This window comes from Engraulis encrasicolus, chromosome 6 (genome assembly GCF_034702125.1).
Source record: "Engraulis encrasicolus isolate BLACKSEA-1 chromosome 6, IST_EnEncr_1.0, whole genome shotgun sequence".
Taxonomy (NCBI): domain Eukaryota; kingdom Metazoa; phylum Chordata; class Actinopteri; order Clupeiformes; family Engraulidae; genus Engraulis; species Engraulis encrasicolus.
Window position 1 is genome coordinate 10,895,388 of NC_085862.1, and position 17,850 is coordinate 10,913,237.

Consider the following 17,850-nt stretch of genomic DNA (forward strand, 5'->3'; position numbering starts at 1 on the left):
GTCAAACTGGAGTCAGCAGGGCCCCATGCCTACTGTACCTACATCTGTATTCATATAGCCTATATAGTGGGCAGATGTATAGACATGTGTGGGTGTTCTAGCCACTCCCTCTGATGAGGAGGCAAAACAATGTAATATGCTCTTTAAAGGCCTCTCACTCACTCACTACACATCCATTCATATTCACCGTCAACTGTATGGAAACCATCTGGACACAGAGAATTCGTTGAACAAAATATTTCTTTATTTCTGCAAGAGAAATGTATAATTGTGAATTCCCATTGACACCATACTGTCAGTTCATAACAAATGGAGATTCTACAACCAATACAAACTATTGGAACAGAGAGAAGAAATTATTGTACTGTGATGGTAAAATGGTAACTGAGGAGGAGGAGAACCTTACAAGACTGAAGCAGGGGTGAGTTTGAGGAAATACTGAGAAAGAGGATCCCCATCCCCCTGTCTCTGCCGCCAGTGCAGCAAGGCCAACAGGTGAGGGGCTCTTAGTCTGAGCTGTTGTCACACAGGAAGCACATTTGTGAGATTTTTTTCGTCCCAATCAGCTGACTGGGACCGACGTGACTTTATTGCTCACACAAACAAAAAGAGAGTCTGGTTTATTTAAACAAAATGCTGTTGAATTAATCTGCAATCAATGTGGTGACCCAAATCACAGAGTGCTGGTGGTGGTAGCTGATAGCTATGGCAGGCCATGTCAATAACTGTTTTCTGACACACTTTTAAAACACTGGAGAGATATTCACACCACAAGGATAAGATGTGGAGCTATAGCCAGGGTTGAAGCGAAACATTCAGTGTGTTTGTGTGGGTGTACTGGTCTATCTCTGGCACCTCTTTCTCAGTATTTTAGAGGACAGCATCCCGCTGTGTGTGGCTACTGCCTCTTACACACAGGCCTCTCTGGGTGGTTGAGGGAACAGCCATTGTGAGTGCTTTTAAAAATCAGCTATACTTAAGTCAGTTTGGAATACACCATAAACGGACAAATAACAGTTTTCCTTTTTTCAAAACACATTTTTTTCGTCTTTTTTTCTTTTATACACAAAAAACAACAGTCAACAGTACCAAAGAAGCATGCTGGATTTGTACTTATGTCAAAAGGGGAAGGGAAGAGTGTGATACCATTTTTTATTTATTTTCATTTTTTCTCTTTTTTTACTTTTTAAAATTTTATGCAGAATTTTTATTTTTTAAATTTACGTACATCCTTAAACAAAGCATTACTCCTTAGTAAGCTGTGCTGGGGTTCTGAGATTTTTTGTGAAACTTTGGTGAAAGTCGCCACATATTCAAATCAAATCAGACTGCAAATAAAACTTTGCAGAAACTGCAAAACGAGCCATGAGAAGGGAACAGACATTGCTATTTAACAGTCCTGAAGGAAATCATTAAATGATTAAACACAACATCTTTCCCCATCACCCCCAAAAACACAGGAACCTCAACCCACCCACTTCGCACTGTGCCTTCTCCGTCCCACATCTACAGATTGACTCAGGATGTGAAAACAATGACATAAGAAGAGGCTAAAGAAAGACAACGGGTGTTTTGGTTTCTGTTTAAAATCCTTGAGATTTAAAATGCACCATTTTTTTTTAGCTTTTGACTTGGTTCTGTTTGTAACTATTTCCCAAATCCCCTCAAATGAATAAAAAGCGCACATATATGTTTGTGTTGTAAACACACTTTTAGACAAAGCCCAGACACTATATTCATTGTCCCTGAAACCTGATGGCTGTTTGTGTCTGTGTTTGTGTGAAGGCTAAAATAGAGGTGTACTTATGATGTGGGACACAAGAATGGATAAGGTAGGGACACCCTGCTTTATATTCCCAGTGAAAGACAAAATACATTTCTGGTGAAGACGCCTAAAATAATTGTTCGAAAACTAAGAATGGTTCAAAAACTGGGTGAAACATGGGCGTTAAAAAAAATCAGAAGCAGCAAGAAATGGTGAATATGACTCCAGCTAGATCGTTGTGTGCAAATAAATGGTAATATCAAAGAGGAAATGGTTTGCTGGGGCAATAGGGTCCTGTCTTGATTAATTTAAATTAATTTAGATATTCTACATGTGAGAATAAACAAAAGAGTGGCAGGAAAAAAACTAAATGAAACCGAACAAAAATGTTGTAACACAAATGGCACCAAAAAAAAGCTGCTTAAGACCCTGATTACGCAGCGATTGATCAATCTCTTATGTTGGCTACAAACTTGGATGGAAACAGGTGGAGAAACTGAGCCGGGTAGCTACCTCAGCTACCTTGCTACTCCCTACAGCAAACCTGGCATTCAGCTCCAGCATTCACTCCAACCAGAAGCACCCATGGCAGTAACACTTTATTTGAAGGGGTGTACTTAAAGGTGTAAAGATGTCATAAGAACGACATGAACATTAAAGACACATTATTGATGTTCATCAGGGCTGCCATAATGTGTATAAAAACATGAACACATTACGACAGTCATAAACATCAATAATGCGTCATTAAAGGTCCTGCCATAGGTCACGTCATTATTATGCTAGCTGTATGACACCCTTATGTACAGTTGATCTCTTCACATAAAACGTTACCAACATGGCAAGTCTATTCATGCTACAGTGCACAAATGTCTACATTGTGGAGTAGAAATAAGTCTATATTAGAGAAAACATAATCTTCCAATCAGACCTTTATTGTGACAAATAAGAAGAATGTCTCCTTAACTTCTTTTTCTTTTCTTTTGTGTGTCAATATTAGTTCACTACTGAGAACACATAAGCAAAAGGGGTACAAAACTGTAACAACTGTACACCTATGACATCAATGTGTTGAGATCCCATTGAAAACAAGGCAATGAAAATGGGGTGGGGAAAACAAAACCTAACAAGGTAGGTCCCTTGTGAGACTTCTGTTGCATGGGATTAAAATGGGTCCAAACTGAAATCTTTGGTCTCGGAGGTGACAGTGACAGACAAGGAACACACTGGGGTGAATTCCGAGAGAAAAAATAAAAAACAGCATGAAAGGTAAAGGAGCCTTCTTGATGAAAATGCATCAGGTCACAGGATCAAGACAGCCTCAGAAGAATGAAATGATGCTCCTAAAACACACTCTCCTGATGTATTCTGCAGGATTTTTATAAGGAGAACAAAAAAAGATCTCCTTATCTTCCTACCAAGGAAGCAAATATAACTCCGCGTCTTTAAACCTTTGTTAATCTTCCATATATATTTAAAAAAGCCTAACCTGCTTTGACCATAGAACAAAGAGGATCTCTTTCATATATGTATGTATATGTAATATAAAGACATTCAACAGTGAGAAATGCAATAGTTCAAGTATAGAAATAGGACCCTTTCTGAGGTCCCGGGTTAAAACAACAAATATTACAAAAAAAGAAAACCAAAAGTGTTCAAAAATGTGTTGACCTTCTCAGGAGGCCACACAGGAGTTAGTGAAGGATGCAGAGCTTGAGAGTTCCTGACCAACTGCTGCCATGTACACATTATGTCTGACCTGGAAGGCCTGTCCCACACATGGGGTGCAAGTCAATCTTTGTCCCCCCGGTCCTACCTGTGGTCTCTGGCCTCTTGCCTCAGTGCCCCCCCACCTCCGTGGAGAAAACAATAGTTTTCCCATCATCAACCAGCACAGAGTGACTTTTTGGGGGGGCTTTTTCCCATTCAACATCCCAACTGCAAATGACAGAATGAACGTCTGACTTGTGTTTTTGCAAAATATTGAATACATTGCGCCAGAGGCCACAGTAAAGGACAGGAGGAAAATGATTGACTTTCACCCATAATGCACACCTGAAGAAGTCCACTAGTCGCATCAGCTCAGAGGACTCCTCACCCTCTACAAGTACTCGTACCTTTAACTGACATTGGAGGATGCTGTGGCACTCAAGGTGCCAAAACATCCAAACCAGCATCTGTTCATATGACCCACAGAGTTTAAAAAGTGTAAAAAACAAAACAAAAAACAAAAAAACAATAATAATTGAAAAAGAGAGATGTATTCCACTCAGGGGTCCACAGACATGTAGACAAATAAAGAGGATGGAGGGGAAAAAAAGACTGAAGTGAAAAATCGAAAAGGGATGGCCAACTGGTGGTTGAGTGAAGGAGCCGTCACATGCTGTTCTGCCATGTGGTCACATGGACAGCAGAGTGGTGGTGGTGGTGGTGGTGGTAATGTTGCTGGGTGAAGGAAAGGCGCTGCTCCACACCTTCCCACTGGCCCACACCCACTTGTATAGCTTATCTAATAACCATGGGGGAGGACTGCCCAGGGTGGAGCGCCTGGAGGAGGAGGGGGAGGAGGAGGAGGAGGGTGGTGGCTGGGTGAAAGGCCAATACAAGAATCAGCTGTATCTTGAACATACTGTACAGTTCAGGCTGAAACCATCCCACAGAGCACACCGGCCCACTTTGTCAACACACACACACACACACGCACACCACTACCTGCAGCTCATGAGGAGCCTGTGGTTAAGATGGGGGTGGGGGTGGGTGTAAGGGGCGTGTCTGAGCATGGGAAAACCCCTCAGGTGCAGTCACATCACGATCAACTGAGAGATCACAGCAGAGCAGTGCTTAAACACATTCACACACACACACACACACACTGCTTCACACATTCACATGTGTGTATTGTAGTGCGTGTATGTGTGTGTGCGTTGATGTGTGCCTGCATGTCTCCTGTAAAGACGCAAGAGAACTGTGATGCAACGTGAAGGGGGAAAAAAAGCAAAGACAGAAAGGCAGTGCCTGACTGTCACAAGTCCACTAGAGATGGAAAACATCTGATGGTCACATCAAGATTGTTAGCCAGCTGCAGCGAGACATTTACGTTTAGTGGAAGCATGACGAATAAGGGGTGTGCAGGACATCACGTCAGATTTTGAAAAACTTTTTTTGTGCGGCATATTTTTCAAACCACCAACAGCTGAAAAAACGTCAAAAATATTTGCAAAAAATAAATCCATGTCGTCACTGATAAGAAAAGTTAAGCACCACTTCAGAGAGCAGTAAATGGGAACTTTTTGTGTTGAAGAAAAAACTATTTTAAGATCTAATGATTATCTGAGTTTGTGCCACTGAGCATGTGCATGCTGTACAAACTAACAACAGCTGGACTGGAACTTCAAGACCTGTTTCCTTAGCTTAGATGTCCAACCAAAAAAGCACTCAAGGCTCCTTCACATGCGAAACCTTTGAACTGTGAGCCGTGAACACTGCAGTAAGGATTTCCAAGTTACTCGGTCATAATGTAGTCATACTGAAACAGACTTTAGCTAAAATAAATCTCTCTCCAACAGAAAGATGTCTTGGTGCTCCTTCACTTGGGATAGAAGTCGTTCTTTTTGGGCCAGGGTGTGTGTGCGTATGGGAGTTGGTACCCAAATGTTTCAGTTGGCATGCTTTACAAAGAAGATGCTGTTAAATAAGTGCTTTCTTGCATCTCCCATCCAAAACTTTTCAAGAAAAGTTTAGGAGTGTCAGAATGGAACTCAACATGAAGCCAGACTTCTCATCCTCCCGCCAACAAAATATTTGTTAAAAAAAAACTTTTCATGTAATAAACGGCTACAACCAGGTCAAAAAAAACAAAACAACAAAACCAAACAAGCAAACAAAACGATGAACATCTCCGCCACTAACCCAACCCACCCAACCCCAACCCTATGTTCATGGCAACTTTGGTCTCTATTCTGGACTGTAACATTAGCTGTACTGCTGCATGAAACAAAACGCACCGATAAAACAACAGAAACCAAACAAGGGATCCAGCGAGCGGATAACTCTAAGTACTGCGTAGAGAGATAAAAAAGCGTTCTTTTATCCCAATCTCTTAAGACTATAAAACAGTCTTTTCACGTGTGCCCTTCTGTCTCTCTGTATTTCTCAACAATCCCAACCCAACCCTCCCGTAACCCACCCGGCACTGTCTCGGTAGGAAAGTGTCAGGTTTCCATATGCTACATTTGCTTTGCTTCATTATTCTAGTCTTTGTGGAAAAAAAAATAAACATACAAAGGGGAAGCAGGAATGAAGGAAAATAAAAGAAACAAAAAACAGCAGATTGAGCTTATGCTACCGTCTGACTCTGTCCATCTTATCAAACTAGAGGAAAGCAGATGAGTCACACAAACAAACATAAAATGAATATGACAGAGAAAAAAAATGAAAAGATTTAAACCACGCTTTTAAAAAAAGGAGTGATTCTGAAGACAGCACAGAAAAAAAATGATGAAAGAAAAGATGGGGAAATCCCAGCTGAAGTTTTAGGTAGCAGCGGGGGAAGGATTGAGGGGGGGGGGGGTCAACCTGAAACTCGGGTCTTCTGTGTCCTTCTGGGTTTTTCACATTCACAAACATTTAAAACATTTTTTAAAACTTTTTTTTTCTCCTTGTGCAAATCAAGCAGTCTTTATAAAGAATGCCCTCAGAAAAAAGTGTTTCTCGTAAAAATATATAACTCCAAGGTGGCTAATGTGTGTGTGTGGGTGTGTGTGTGTGCGTGTGTGTGTGTGTAAGTTGCAGCAAGTGTTTTTGAGTTCCTTTCTCTCGCACTCCCTGCCACCCTCGGGGAGGGGGGTGATGGTTGGTTTAAAACAGAGTTCCTGCATCACCACCCCCCCATCTCTGGAGGTGTTGGGGTCTGCGCTGCGCTGTGCTGGCGCTGGCACAGGGTTGGTTGGTTGGTGGAGAGGGCTGGCAGGAGGAGGAGGTGGCTGTTAGTTAGTTGAGGAGGAGGAGGAGGAGTGTAAGCTTCATCTGCGTGGTGTCGATGTGTTCGTGGAAGAGGTGGAGGGCATCTGTGCATACACAGGGTAGGCCAGCCGCACGTTGAGGGAGTCATTGTGCTGCACCAGGCTGGTCTGGTGGTAGTGGAGCACCAGCTCTTTCAGACTGCTGTAGAGGTTGTAGGGCTCCGCGAAGCCGTAGCCCCGCGCCGTGCTGTAGATCACACAGTGCTTCACCTCGCCCTCCACACTGCACACCCAGACAGATGGACGCACCGCCAAAACAAGACACAACAGAGAGAGAGAGAGGGACAAAAATGAAAAAAGGTGGTTAATATATATATATATTTTAAGCTTTTACTAGCTGCCCGTCTACCTAATTGCTCTAATTACAACATGCATGACATGGACCAAAATAATAATAATAAAAAGTTTAGTTACACCTAAGTAACCTAACTTGACTAATATTGCAAAACTGAAAAGCAGAGGCATCAAAGGTAAATTCATCACCAAAGACGTCCAACATGTCCTTCAGTGCAACGGATACTTTTGCTTACTGTAAATGCAAAAAAAAGATTTTTTTTAAATTATTTTTTGGCTTGGCTTTCATGCATTCACTTTTAAAAAAATGTTTTGAAATTTCATGTTTTTCACAGTTACAGTAAGCAAAAGCATCTGTTAGCCCTGAAGGACAGTGTCATGTTGGATGTCTTTGACCAAAGTACAACACGAGCTCTTGATATAATGACTTGGCTGTTAGTTACAGCAGTTATGCCACTGCATCTAATGGGGCAGCTCAACAGAAAAGGCCAAGTAGAGGAGTGGGTTGTAGGGCTGCTACGATTAATCGACTAATCGTGACTAATCGTGACTAATCTATTATAAAAATTAGACGACAAGAATTTTCATAGTTGACTAATCGTTTCATTTAATTCAATGCTTTTTTACTTACATTTCTAATGCTTTATTACTTTATTGAAACCTAAAAATTGGACGTTGTATCTCGGAGTAAATAAGCTAATATCATGATTTAAAGCTCATTGTGAGCTCAGGGACGTAATTTTAACGGTTTCTTTCTTTTTTTCCCAATTTCCTTGAAGATTAAAGTGCTAGAGTACTTGAAAAATTAATCGTTTGACTAATCGTCTATTCAAAAAAAATAGTTGATAGATTAAATCGGGAGAAAAATAATCGTTTAGGACAGCCCTAGTGGGTTGTGTAACGGTACTCACACAACGGAGCAGGCGTAGCAGCCCTTCTTGCTGCTCTCCCGGATCAGGAAGGCCCCGTCGGGTTTGCCCAGGAGCAGGTCCTCAGACTGCGTGCGGTTCAGGTCGCCCACGAACCAGCTCTTCTCGTCGTAGTGCGGCAGGTTCTCATCCTCCTCGCTCACAAAGTACGTCCTGTGCACGGGACGAACAGACAGAGAGAGAGAGCACACAGGACAATCAGGCTTTGCCATCTATGATGGTATGATGTAGGGGTCACCCTTGGCCGATACCCGATATGGGTTAAAAAAAAAGGTTTAAAAAAATGACAAATATTCCAGGTCTCAAGTTAAAAATAAACTTTCCTTTAACATTATCAAATTGAGGTAGAACTTGTAACATTTAAACACCCACTCTAACAATCAAGTAATAAAAAAATAAAGTGTCTTGGTGCTTTTAAAAAAACCTGAATGACATAAAATAATAAATATTGCGTATCGGCCAAAACCACACGCGTATCGGCCGATACCGATACACTTAAAAAATGCAAATATCGGCCAGATACCGATACCGATATTTATATCAGTCTATCCTTAGTATGATGGCATACTGATATGTATGACAGCAACTATACACATTAGCCATGGTTACGTTCATGGTTCACCTGTACCGAAATGGAACAGGCCTGGACGTATGGAACAGGCCTGGACGTATGGAACAGGCCTGGACGTATGGAACAGGCCTGGTGTATCAAGGAGAGATGTGGTGGATGTGTGAGTGTGTGGTTGGCATGTAATATAATGCATAGTACGTGTGTGCGTGAGTGTGTGTGGGGCAGAGCGAGAGAGTCAGAGTATTGCAGACCCGTCAGCTAAAAAAGGGACAGCCCCTTTCAGTAAATCTACTCACTCGTCTGTGGTCTCGTTCTTGATCCCCAGCCAGTCATTAATTCGTTTCTGCCGTACTCCTTTGTGATTGAGCCAGCTGCATAGGACAAGAGACGGGAGAGAGAGGGAAAGAGAGAATTACTATTGATACATGTGGGGTGAAAATAAGCACATTTATTACCAAATTAAAGACACTCAAAACCCACATACACTCGTTGTCTATGCAACACTTGTCATGTCTCTCATGAGTCATTTGAGTATGATTCTTTTATCTCTCAGAGCTACAGCTCCACTGACATCAAAGCATACAGTAATTATACTCCAAGTTCATTTCAGTGAATACCCTCTCCACCATAGAGAAAAAGATCCCATATTTGTACCTAGACTCCGCTCCCCAAACCCCCTAGGCCTCAACATCCACCCACCCCCACCACCACCCATTTCCCTTCCCGGCCTGGAAGGACTCTATCCATCCACACTCACACAAGGTGCTGGTCCCGGATCTTGCGTAGCTGTATGAGGTCTGGTTTCAGGCTGTTCATCTTCTTGTCGGTCTCGCGGTTGTCCATGGCCTGCGTCTTCAGGTCCTGCTCCAGGCGCAGCTTGCTGTCGTGGATCTCACCCAGACGAGACTTGAGCTTCTCATAGTTCATCATGATCCTGGGGAAAAGGAAGAGGACGGAGGGACGGGAGGTTAGCATTCCATGTTGACATTACATTAGGGGCTGGGACGATTAATCGACTTATCATCGTGACTAATTGACTATAAAAATTAGTTGACAAGAATTTTCATAGTCGACTAATCATTTCATTTAATTCAATGCTTTTTTACTTACTTTACTAATGCTTTATTACTCTATTGACACCTAAAATTGCCCAGCACGTATGAATTGGACGTTATATCTCGGGGTAAATAAGCTACTATCATGATTTAAAGCACATTGTGAGCTCAGGGACCTAATTTTAATGGTTTCTTTCTTTTTTTCCCCAATTTCCTTGAAGAGTAAAGTGCTAGAGTACTTGAAAAATTAATCGTTTGACTAATCGACTATTCTAAAAAAATATTTGATAGATTAATTGGGAGAAAAATAATCGTTTAGGACAGCCCTACATTACATTTGGCAAACGCTTTTTATACAAAGCCACTTACAACCGAGGACATAAATCACAGCATACAACACTTGCAGATTCAAAGTGTACAGGGGACATACAGAACAAGAGCAGATGGCAAGTAGGGGTCTTTTTTTATGTAGGTTGTTAAGTTTGTTTTGTTTGATTTGTTATTCTAATTCTGCAACTGAACATTTAATTTTGTAACTTGTGCTGCCACTTGGCCTGGACGTCCTTGCAAAAGAGATTTTGTATCTCAACGGGTCCATTTTCCTGGTAAAATAAAGGTTAAATAAATAAAAAAATAAAACATTAGCCTAGGATTAAGTAGAGAACACACACCAACACCACGTCTCATAGGGTAAAACTAGCGCTCTGACAAGACGACTACACCAACTACACTCACCGCTCAATCTCCTTGTCGTTGCCTTCTCGTCGGAAGCGCTCGATGTATTCCTTGCTGTAGCGCTCCTGCGTGTGACACTGCTCCTCAAAGATCTTGATGGTCTCATTGAAGGCCTCGATGGCCGTGCGTTTCATCTGAATCTCCTGTGAGTCGGAGAGGGAGGTAGGAAGAGAGATACTTGTAATAAATATATAATATACAATAATGTATTAATATCGATTACATACAAATATACGGTCACCGTTTTGGCAGGTATTCACAAAGCACGGTGTACCTGTGATGTTTTGGTGTACTCCTCGTAGAGCCGGTCGTACTCTTTACTCTTCTCCTGGTACTGATTGTGATACTCCTGCAGCTTCTTACCCACCGCGTCAATGTTGTCCTCCTTCACCAACTGGTCCTGCATGAGGAGAGGGAGAGGCAGAAAGGATGGAGAGGGGGGAGGGAAGGGGGGAGAGAGAGCGAGGGCGAGAGAGAAATGGTTTATCGATATTCACTGCGAGAGTCATGATGTACAGGGCTTGCGGAAAACTGCTCACAATGCCATAGATTTTGCTACAGTCAGGATATTATTTTTCAAGAATCATTACTGAGAATGCGGGTATCTCTAAGCAGTGGGGCTTCTAGTGCTACTGCTGAGTGTGTGCGTGTGTGTGTGTGTGTTGTACTTGTGAATAATGAACACCTAAGAGTGTGGGACAGATGCCAACAGGGCTCGGAGCGGAATGTGGGAGGAGGAAAAAAAAAACTGTGGCCGTGTGGATACATGTGATTATTTATTCTCAGTCTTGGTGTGTGTGTGTGTGTGTGTGTGTGTGTGTGTGTGTGTGTGTGTGTGTGTGTGTGTGTGTGTGTGTGTGTGTGTGTGTGTGTGTGTGTGTGTGTGTGTGTGTGTGTGTGTGTGTGTGTGTGTGTGTGTGTGTGTGTGTGTAAATGTACCTGCTGGAATCTGGAGATGGGGTACATGAGCTTGACGTCCAGCTTGGTGTTGTACTGGGCCAGCGACTCGTGCCGGTAGTGACTGATCAGCTCCACCACCGAGCCGAAGGTCAGGGGGTCCGAGAAGCCGTACTTGCCGTCCCGGTGGTAGATCTTTATCAGCTTATTATTCCCTCCTTTCCTGTTGGCCGAATGCAGGGGGGAGAGAGAGAGAGAGAGACAGAGAGAGATGTCAGTTGTGTGCAGGGTTCCCACACCTTTTTCCATTAACAAATTCAAACACTTTTCAAGCGCCTTCAAGCACCACATTTTCAGTTTTCCAGCACCTTTAAATAGGTCGCGGGAGGGGGTGTGGGGGTCCTGCCCCAATTTTTTTGTGTTTTTAAGATGCAATTTCCTGCATTCTAATCAATTTTAGGGTGTCGAAAGGCAAATCCCATCTGACATCTGAAAATGCCACGGTGCAGTTTAGCGAGCGGCAAGCAACTGAAAAGTGTCGATTTTCTGACTGATTGAGGACGATTACTGATTGTTTAATGTGAGTCAGCAACACAAGCTGTGTGTTTGTCTTTAGCTGCATCCTCATTGGTCTGAGCTGAGCACAGGGAAAGGATATGCTTGTGTTGTGAGATAGCTAACAGTGTAGAGGAGTGTGGCTTACCTCAGTGTTAGCGTGTAGTCACCCTGCATTTTAGTGGAGGCATCCCTCACCAAGAAGGTGCCGTCTGGCATATCTCTCAGCTTATCGTTTACCTCTTCCCTAGAAAGAGCGAGAGGGGGAGAGAGAGAGAGAGGGAGAGAGAGGGAGGGGGAGAGAGAGAGAGATGGAGAGGACTTGGTCAGCATACAGATGACCAAATGGGACGGACAATAAACAACAGCTATAGGCAAGAAAGAAAGACTTTCCATGTACTCATGCGCGCACAAGCGCAGACAGACAGACACACAAACGAGACGTCTGTGTTTGGGGTGGCTTTGAGGTTTAGCCATTGGCCTGTGACCACACAGTCTGCCACGGTCATCTAGGCTGGGGGGATAGACGCTTTGGGGATAGACACTAAAGCCGTCAGCCCAGCTCTGTCCATCGCACTCACAGACACAGACACAGACACAGACACAGACACAGACACAGACACAGACACAGACACAGACACACACACACACACAGCCCTCTCACTGTCCAAGGGCACTGACCCCCAAGACCTCGCTGCCCTGGGCCTTTTTGTTTGAGCCCACAGAGGGCCCCCGCTCTTCGATCCCCTCTCCCCCTGCTGGGAGACTGTACTGGGAGATGATCTCCACCCAAGTCACTGCCTCTCGTTCCTCCTTCTATCTTTCTCACGCGGTCTTTCTCCCTCTCTGTCTGTCTGTCTTTCTCCCTCTCTGTCTGTCTGTCTTTCTCCCTCTCTGTCTGTCTGTCTTTCTCCCTCTCTGTCTGTCTGTCTTTCTCCCTCTCTGTCTGTCTGTCTGTCTTTCTCCCTCTCTGTCTGTCTGTCTGTCTTTCTCCCTCTCTGTCTGTCTGTCTGTCTTTCTCCCTCTCTGTCTGTCTGTCTTTCTCCCTCTCTGTCTGTCTGTCTTTCTCCCTCTCTGTCTGTCTGTCTTTCTCCCTCTCTGTCTGTCTGTCTTTCTCCCTCTCTGTCTGTCTGTCTTTCTCCCTCTCTGTCTGTCTGTCTTTCTCCCTCTCTGTCTGTCTGTCTTTCTCCCTCTCTGTCTGTCTGTCTGTCTGTCTCTCTCCCTCTCTGTCTGTCTCTCTCCCTCTCTGTCTGTCTGTCTGTCTGTCTCTCTCCCTCTCTGTCTGTCTGTCTGTCTCTCTCCCTCTCTGTCTGTCTGTCTCTCTCCCTCTCTGTCTGTCTGTCTGTCTGTCTGTCTGTCTCTCTCCCTCTCTGTCTGTCTGTCTGTCTGTCTCTCTCCCTCTCTGTCTGTCTGTCTGTCTGTCTCTCTCCCTCTCTGTCTGTCTGTCTTTCTCCCTCTCTGTCTGTCTGTCTGTCTGTCTGTCTTTCTCCCTCTCTGTCTGTCTGTCTTTCTCCCTCTCTGTCTGTCTGTCTTTCTCCCTCTCTGTCTGTCTGTCTGTCTGTCATTTTTTCTGTTTCTGACTGCACCACTCTCCTCCCATACCCCCCCCCCCCCTTCCTCCTCCTCCTGGTGGAGCAGAGTCATGCTTCCTGGCCTCTCTGCTCTGCTCAGCTCAGCTGACCTCCCTCTGAAGACAGGCGGCCGCAGCTATATTTAGCGACAGGCTGGGGAGAGAAGCTGGAGAGTGAGCGAGAAAGCGAGGGAGTAATGAAGAGAGGGAGGGAGGGAAATGGGGTGGTGGAGGTGTGGGTGGGGGTGGTGTTGGTGAAGGACTGCGGAGTGGGGGGAGGGGAGGGGAGGAGTGTGGCCATGACACAGCGCTAGGCTGCAAGGCTGCTAGGCTGCTTCTGAACCTCCCCCCTGGATCCTTCCATTGGCCATGCGAGGGGTAAAAGAGGAATGCAGAGGTGCATCTGTCTGCATGATATAACTAGTAGGCAGACTACACGACAGCACTGAACTCTGAAGAACAAGAAACTTGGATGAGCTTCACCCTTCCATCTCTCTCAGAACAAGAACACAAATTCTAAAATTATGATTATTTTGGTGTAACAGATTCCACACCGGGGGGGAGGTGGTGGTGGTGGTGGTGGGTGATCCATCTTGGTAGAGGGCTGCCAACCCTGTAGTGTGTACTAGACAAGAAAGCAAATGCCCGCTAAGCCCCCCACATTTGGGCTTGCATGCCCACAGGGACCCCGGTTGGAGTCTGTCTGGCCGGGGTCTTTTCCCGATCCCACCCCGTCTCTCTGTCCCACTCGCTTCCTGCCACCATCTCAAACTGTCCTATCAAATAAAGGCATAAAAGACCCTAAAAATGTAAAAACTGTGCCTAAAAAAGAAAGTAAATGCCAACTCGTCTGAGCACGCAGGGCATGATAATCTAGCTAAACTACAATCCTTTACTGGGTTATGACCCACCATGACCACCACAGCCACCACTTCTTAGATCAGCACTCTGTTCCCCACCGACTCTCCCTTCACAATCCAAAGAGTTTTTGCACAGCAAATTACTCAGGCTCAAAGACAAAGTCTGGTCGCTTATGTTACAACTAAACTCTGTGGATACATACATTGGCTGAATGAGAATCTTCACAAACATCTCCCCACACTTAACTGGGGTTTAGTTTAGCTACCGTGCTCATGGCTTGCACACAGCTAACCAATTACTACTTGCATATTGCATTTGACGTGTGAGCTGTGTGTCCTGTGATGGGAAACTGAGGGATTTTGGCTGGAAGTCTGGCTGAACACATTACAGTGTCTCCAACGAGTTTGGACACCGGCAGGACGGCACCTCAGTTATTTCCAAGTCATGCGAGCAGTCAGACTAACTTCAGAAAGAACAAGTGCACTGCCAACGCCCTGCAGGAGTCCCAGCCCATCTGTTAACTTAACATACACACTAAATTGCACGCACGCACACACATCTACACGGTGTACACAGTCCTTTCGGGCACCCCCTCCCCCCCAAAGACTGTCAAAAATCAGGCTCCACCATCTCCTGATTCCCCCTCCTTCTCTGTCTCTCTCTCCATCTTCCGTCCATCACTTTTCCCGTCACACTAATCCAAAACAGCTGCCAGGCAGTCATGCCTGTGGTAGGAGGGTCGAGAGGGAGGTAGAGGATAGACAGAGGAATACAAGAGAGTTTCACTGGCGTGCATTCGTGATGAGTTTGAAGGAGAAGAAAGAGGCATTTCGAGGAGAGGAAATGGACTGACTAGCAGCTAGCCTTTTAAAAGGTGTGGCCTGAATATGCTTGAGAGCTTTCACAGGAGTGCTAACGGAGCCAGCCCAACAGGAGAGTTTAGGTGAAGTTTTGGGGACTCCCAAGCATGACGCCTCAACTTGCAGGTGCATCACAGTGGGACAAAATGTTAGGGTTTGGAGAAGAGTATGTTTGTGTTTGTAGGCACACGTGTGGAGCTCAAAACGGGGAGCATGTAGTGAGACGCATACAGTACATTTTCCCCCAGTCCTCTGAGAAGCAGTGTTGCCAGATTGGGCTGTTTCCCGCCCAATTGGGCTGCTTAGGACGGCCGTGTGTGGGTAAAAATGGCATTTAGCAGAAAAACCCTCCCAGTTTTTGCCATAGAAATCAACAGAATTGGGTGGGATTTAGTGCTTCCAGGCGGGTTTTTGAGCATTTTTTTGGGCTGGAAATCTGTAGCCTCATCTGGGAACCCTGCTGAGAAGTGTGTGTGTGTGTCTCACCTGGATATGTCTCCCCAGTACCACTCGGCCTCCTGTAGCGATTGGCTGGCCCCCTCTTTCACCCCATTACTGCTGACTGGCGTCATGGGCTTGGCCGGTTTGGGAGGAAGGGCTGCGAGAGAGAGAGAGAGAGAGAGAGAGAGAGAGAGAGAGAGAGAGAGAGAGAGAGAGAGAGAGAGAGAGAGAGAGAGAGAGAGAGAGAAATTAGTCTAGTCAGTCACATTGTTTCTCATGCAGAGGCACAGTTAAATCTCCACGCAATTCCATCTTTGCCCACAAAGATATCGAGAATACCACTGAGGCAGGCAGACCAACATGTGACGAGCTGCAGTGGTGACTGACGGACAGTGTGACAGACAAGGCAGACGCATCATCGAACCTCCTGCCAGGTGACTTGGAGACTCCCAGATCCACTTTAAGAGTACACTCACACTACAAACACACACCGTACACTGCGCACACACACACTGCATGTGTGTCTGTGACCCTGTGTGTCTTACAAGTGAGTGCGTGCAGAGAAGCAGTCTCCTGACTTGAAGACGTGTTCAGTGTCATGTCACCTTTATTTGCTATATAAACATAAAGGACAGAAGGAAAAAAAAAATCAAGCAAGCTGCTGACAGATCAGCTGACATGAATAGACAGAAGAAGTTGATGCTGTTGTGGTTTCACTTGGCCAGTGTATTGCTGTGTGTGTGTGTGTGTGTGTGTGTGTGTGTGTGGCGACAGAAGGGGCAGAGCAAGTCAGCAGCCAGTTGTCGTGTCTGAGCTCCACACATACACCGACTCTGCTCAGCTAACAGACAGGCCTCCACTTTCCCACCCCGCTGAGGCAGGAGAATCTGAGTGCATGCGTCTGCACACATGCGTGCGTGCGTGCACATGCGTGACGATGAAGGGAGTTTAAAGAAGTTTCAGTAACTTGTATGAGATATGATAGCCAAGGCAAAAGCTAAGAGGAATCCGTGTCCATGGAGGGTAGGAGATGGTCTGATCTTACTCTGCCATTTAAATTCATTGAAGTTCCGAATTCAAATTAAAACTCATATTGTGCTTTATTAGCATGACCGTTACGATAAAGCGTCGCAAAAGCATTAAAAGAGCGTTACCTTAAACAATCAGCAACAGACTTTACGGGTGAGTTCTGAGTCACCACTCTCAACTGTTTGCTGGTTGGCTAAACAGTGAGCGAACCGAGCTTGGAGGCTTTCGCCAGACGATGTGCGGAGCCAAAATCTTTAGATGGAGTACATAGGTTGGCGTGGCCAGGCTAGAGATATGCAGCTTGGTGTGTGTGCATTGGGGTCATTGAAGTGGTTGATTGTGCGAACTGTGATACACTGTTATCCAGTGTTCTGCCCCTGACCTACTCCAGTAGTATCCCACAATCCCTCTCTCTCCCAACGCGCACGCACACGCGCACGCACACGCACCAAAGTTTGGCTGGACTGGGACCACAGCGACACAGCAAAGCAACAGCTGAACCGGGAAACTCCAACTCCCATTGTCATCGTGACACAGCACTCCACAGAACACACTGGTCAATGCACACAAAAAACTTGCATTTATGCCTCACCCGTGCAAAGGGGGCAGCCCCCAATGGGGCGGTGCCACGGTGACGGGACAGTACCATGCTCAAGGTAAGCTTACCTCAGTCATGGAGGAGGATGGGGGAGTGCACTTGTTAATTACTCCCCCCACCAACCTGGTGGTTTGGGAGTCGAAACGGCAACCTTTGGACTACAAGTCTGATGCCCAAACCGCTTACCCATGACTGATAAGAAATGACTAACAAACTAACTAACTAACTAACAAAAGATACTATTTTAAAGCTGTGAGTTACGTGTGCATGCGGTATAACCACATTCAGGACTCAAGTTCACTGAGACAATCAGACATTCCCAAAATGTTCTTGTGCCAGGTGCAAAGCAGCATTGCATAATAATGTGATCTCAAGTTGACTAAATAATTAACGAAAAAGCTGCCCATTGCATACACAAGGGAGGGAGAGAGAGAGAGAGAGAGAGAGAGAGAGAGAGAGAGAGAGAGAGAGAGAGAGAGAGAGAGAGAGAGAGAGAGAGAGAGAGAGAGAGAGAGAGAGAGAGAGAGGCATGAATGCTTTTCTTTCAGTTGGCTTGTTAATTAAAGGCAGCCGTTGCGTCTCGCCGGCCGACTTACTGAGTGACAGACACAGGAGTGCTCTGCTGCTGAAAGCCCTGCGTGCGTGCGTGCGTGCGTGCGTGTGTGTGTG

At 45.2% G+C, this 17,850-nt stretch overlaps 1 protein-coding gene across 1 annotated transcript in view; it reads right to left on the reverse strand.

The window, feature by feature from the left end:
- Positions 1-2,679: 2,679 nt before the first annotated feature.
- Positions 2,680-17,850, reverse strand: part of pik3r3b (phosphoinositide-3-kinase, regulatory subunit 3b (gamma)) — a 239,177-nt gene continuing 224,006 nt past the window's right edge. The window contains exons 8-16 of the mRNA XM_063200582.1: positions 15,600-15,711; positions 11,971-12,069; positions 11,310-11,490; positions 10,645-10,770; positions 10,371-10,513; positions 9,338-9,514; positions 8,877-8,951; positions 7,992-8,162; positions 2,680-7,009 (exon numbers count right to left, since the gene is read on the reverse strand). Coding sequence (XP_063056652.1) covers positions 6,787-7,009; positions 7,992-8,162; positions 8,877-8,951; positions 9,338-9,514; positions 10,371-10,513; positions 10,645-10,770; positions 11,310-11,490; positions 11,971-12,069; positions 15,600-15,711 — 1,307 coding nt within the window. The 3' untranslated portion in view covers positions 2,680-6,786. The remainder of the gene's footprint in view (positions 7,010-7,991; positions 8,163-8,876; positions 8,952-9,337; positions 9,515-10,370; positions 10,514-10,644; positions 10,771-11,309; positions 11,491-11,970; positions 12,070-15,599; positions 15,712-17,850) is intronic.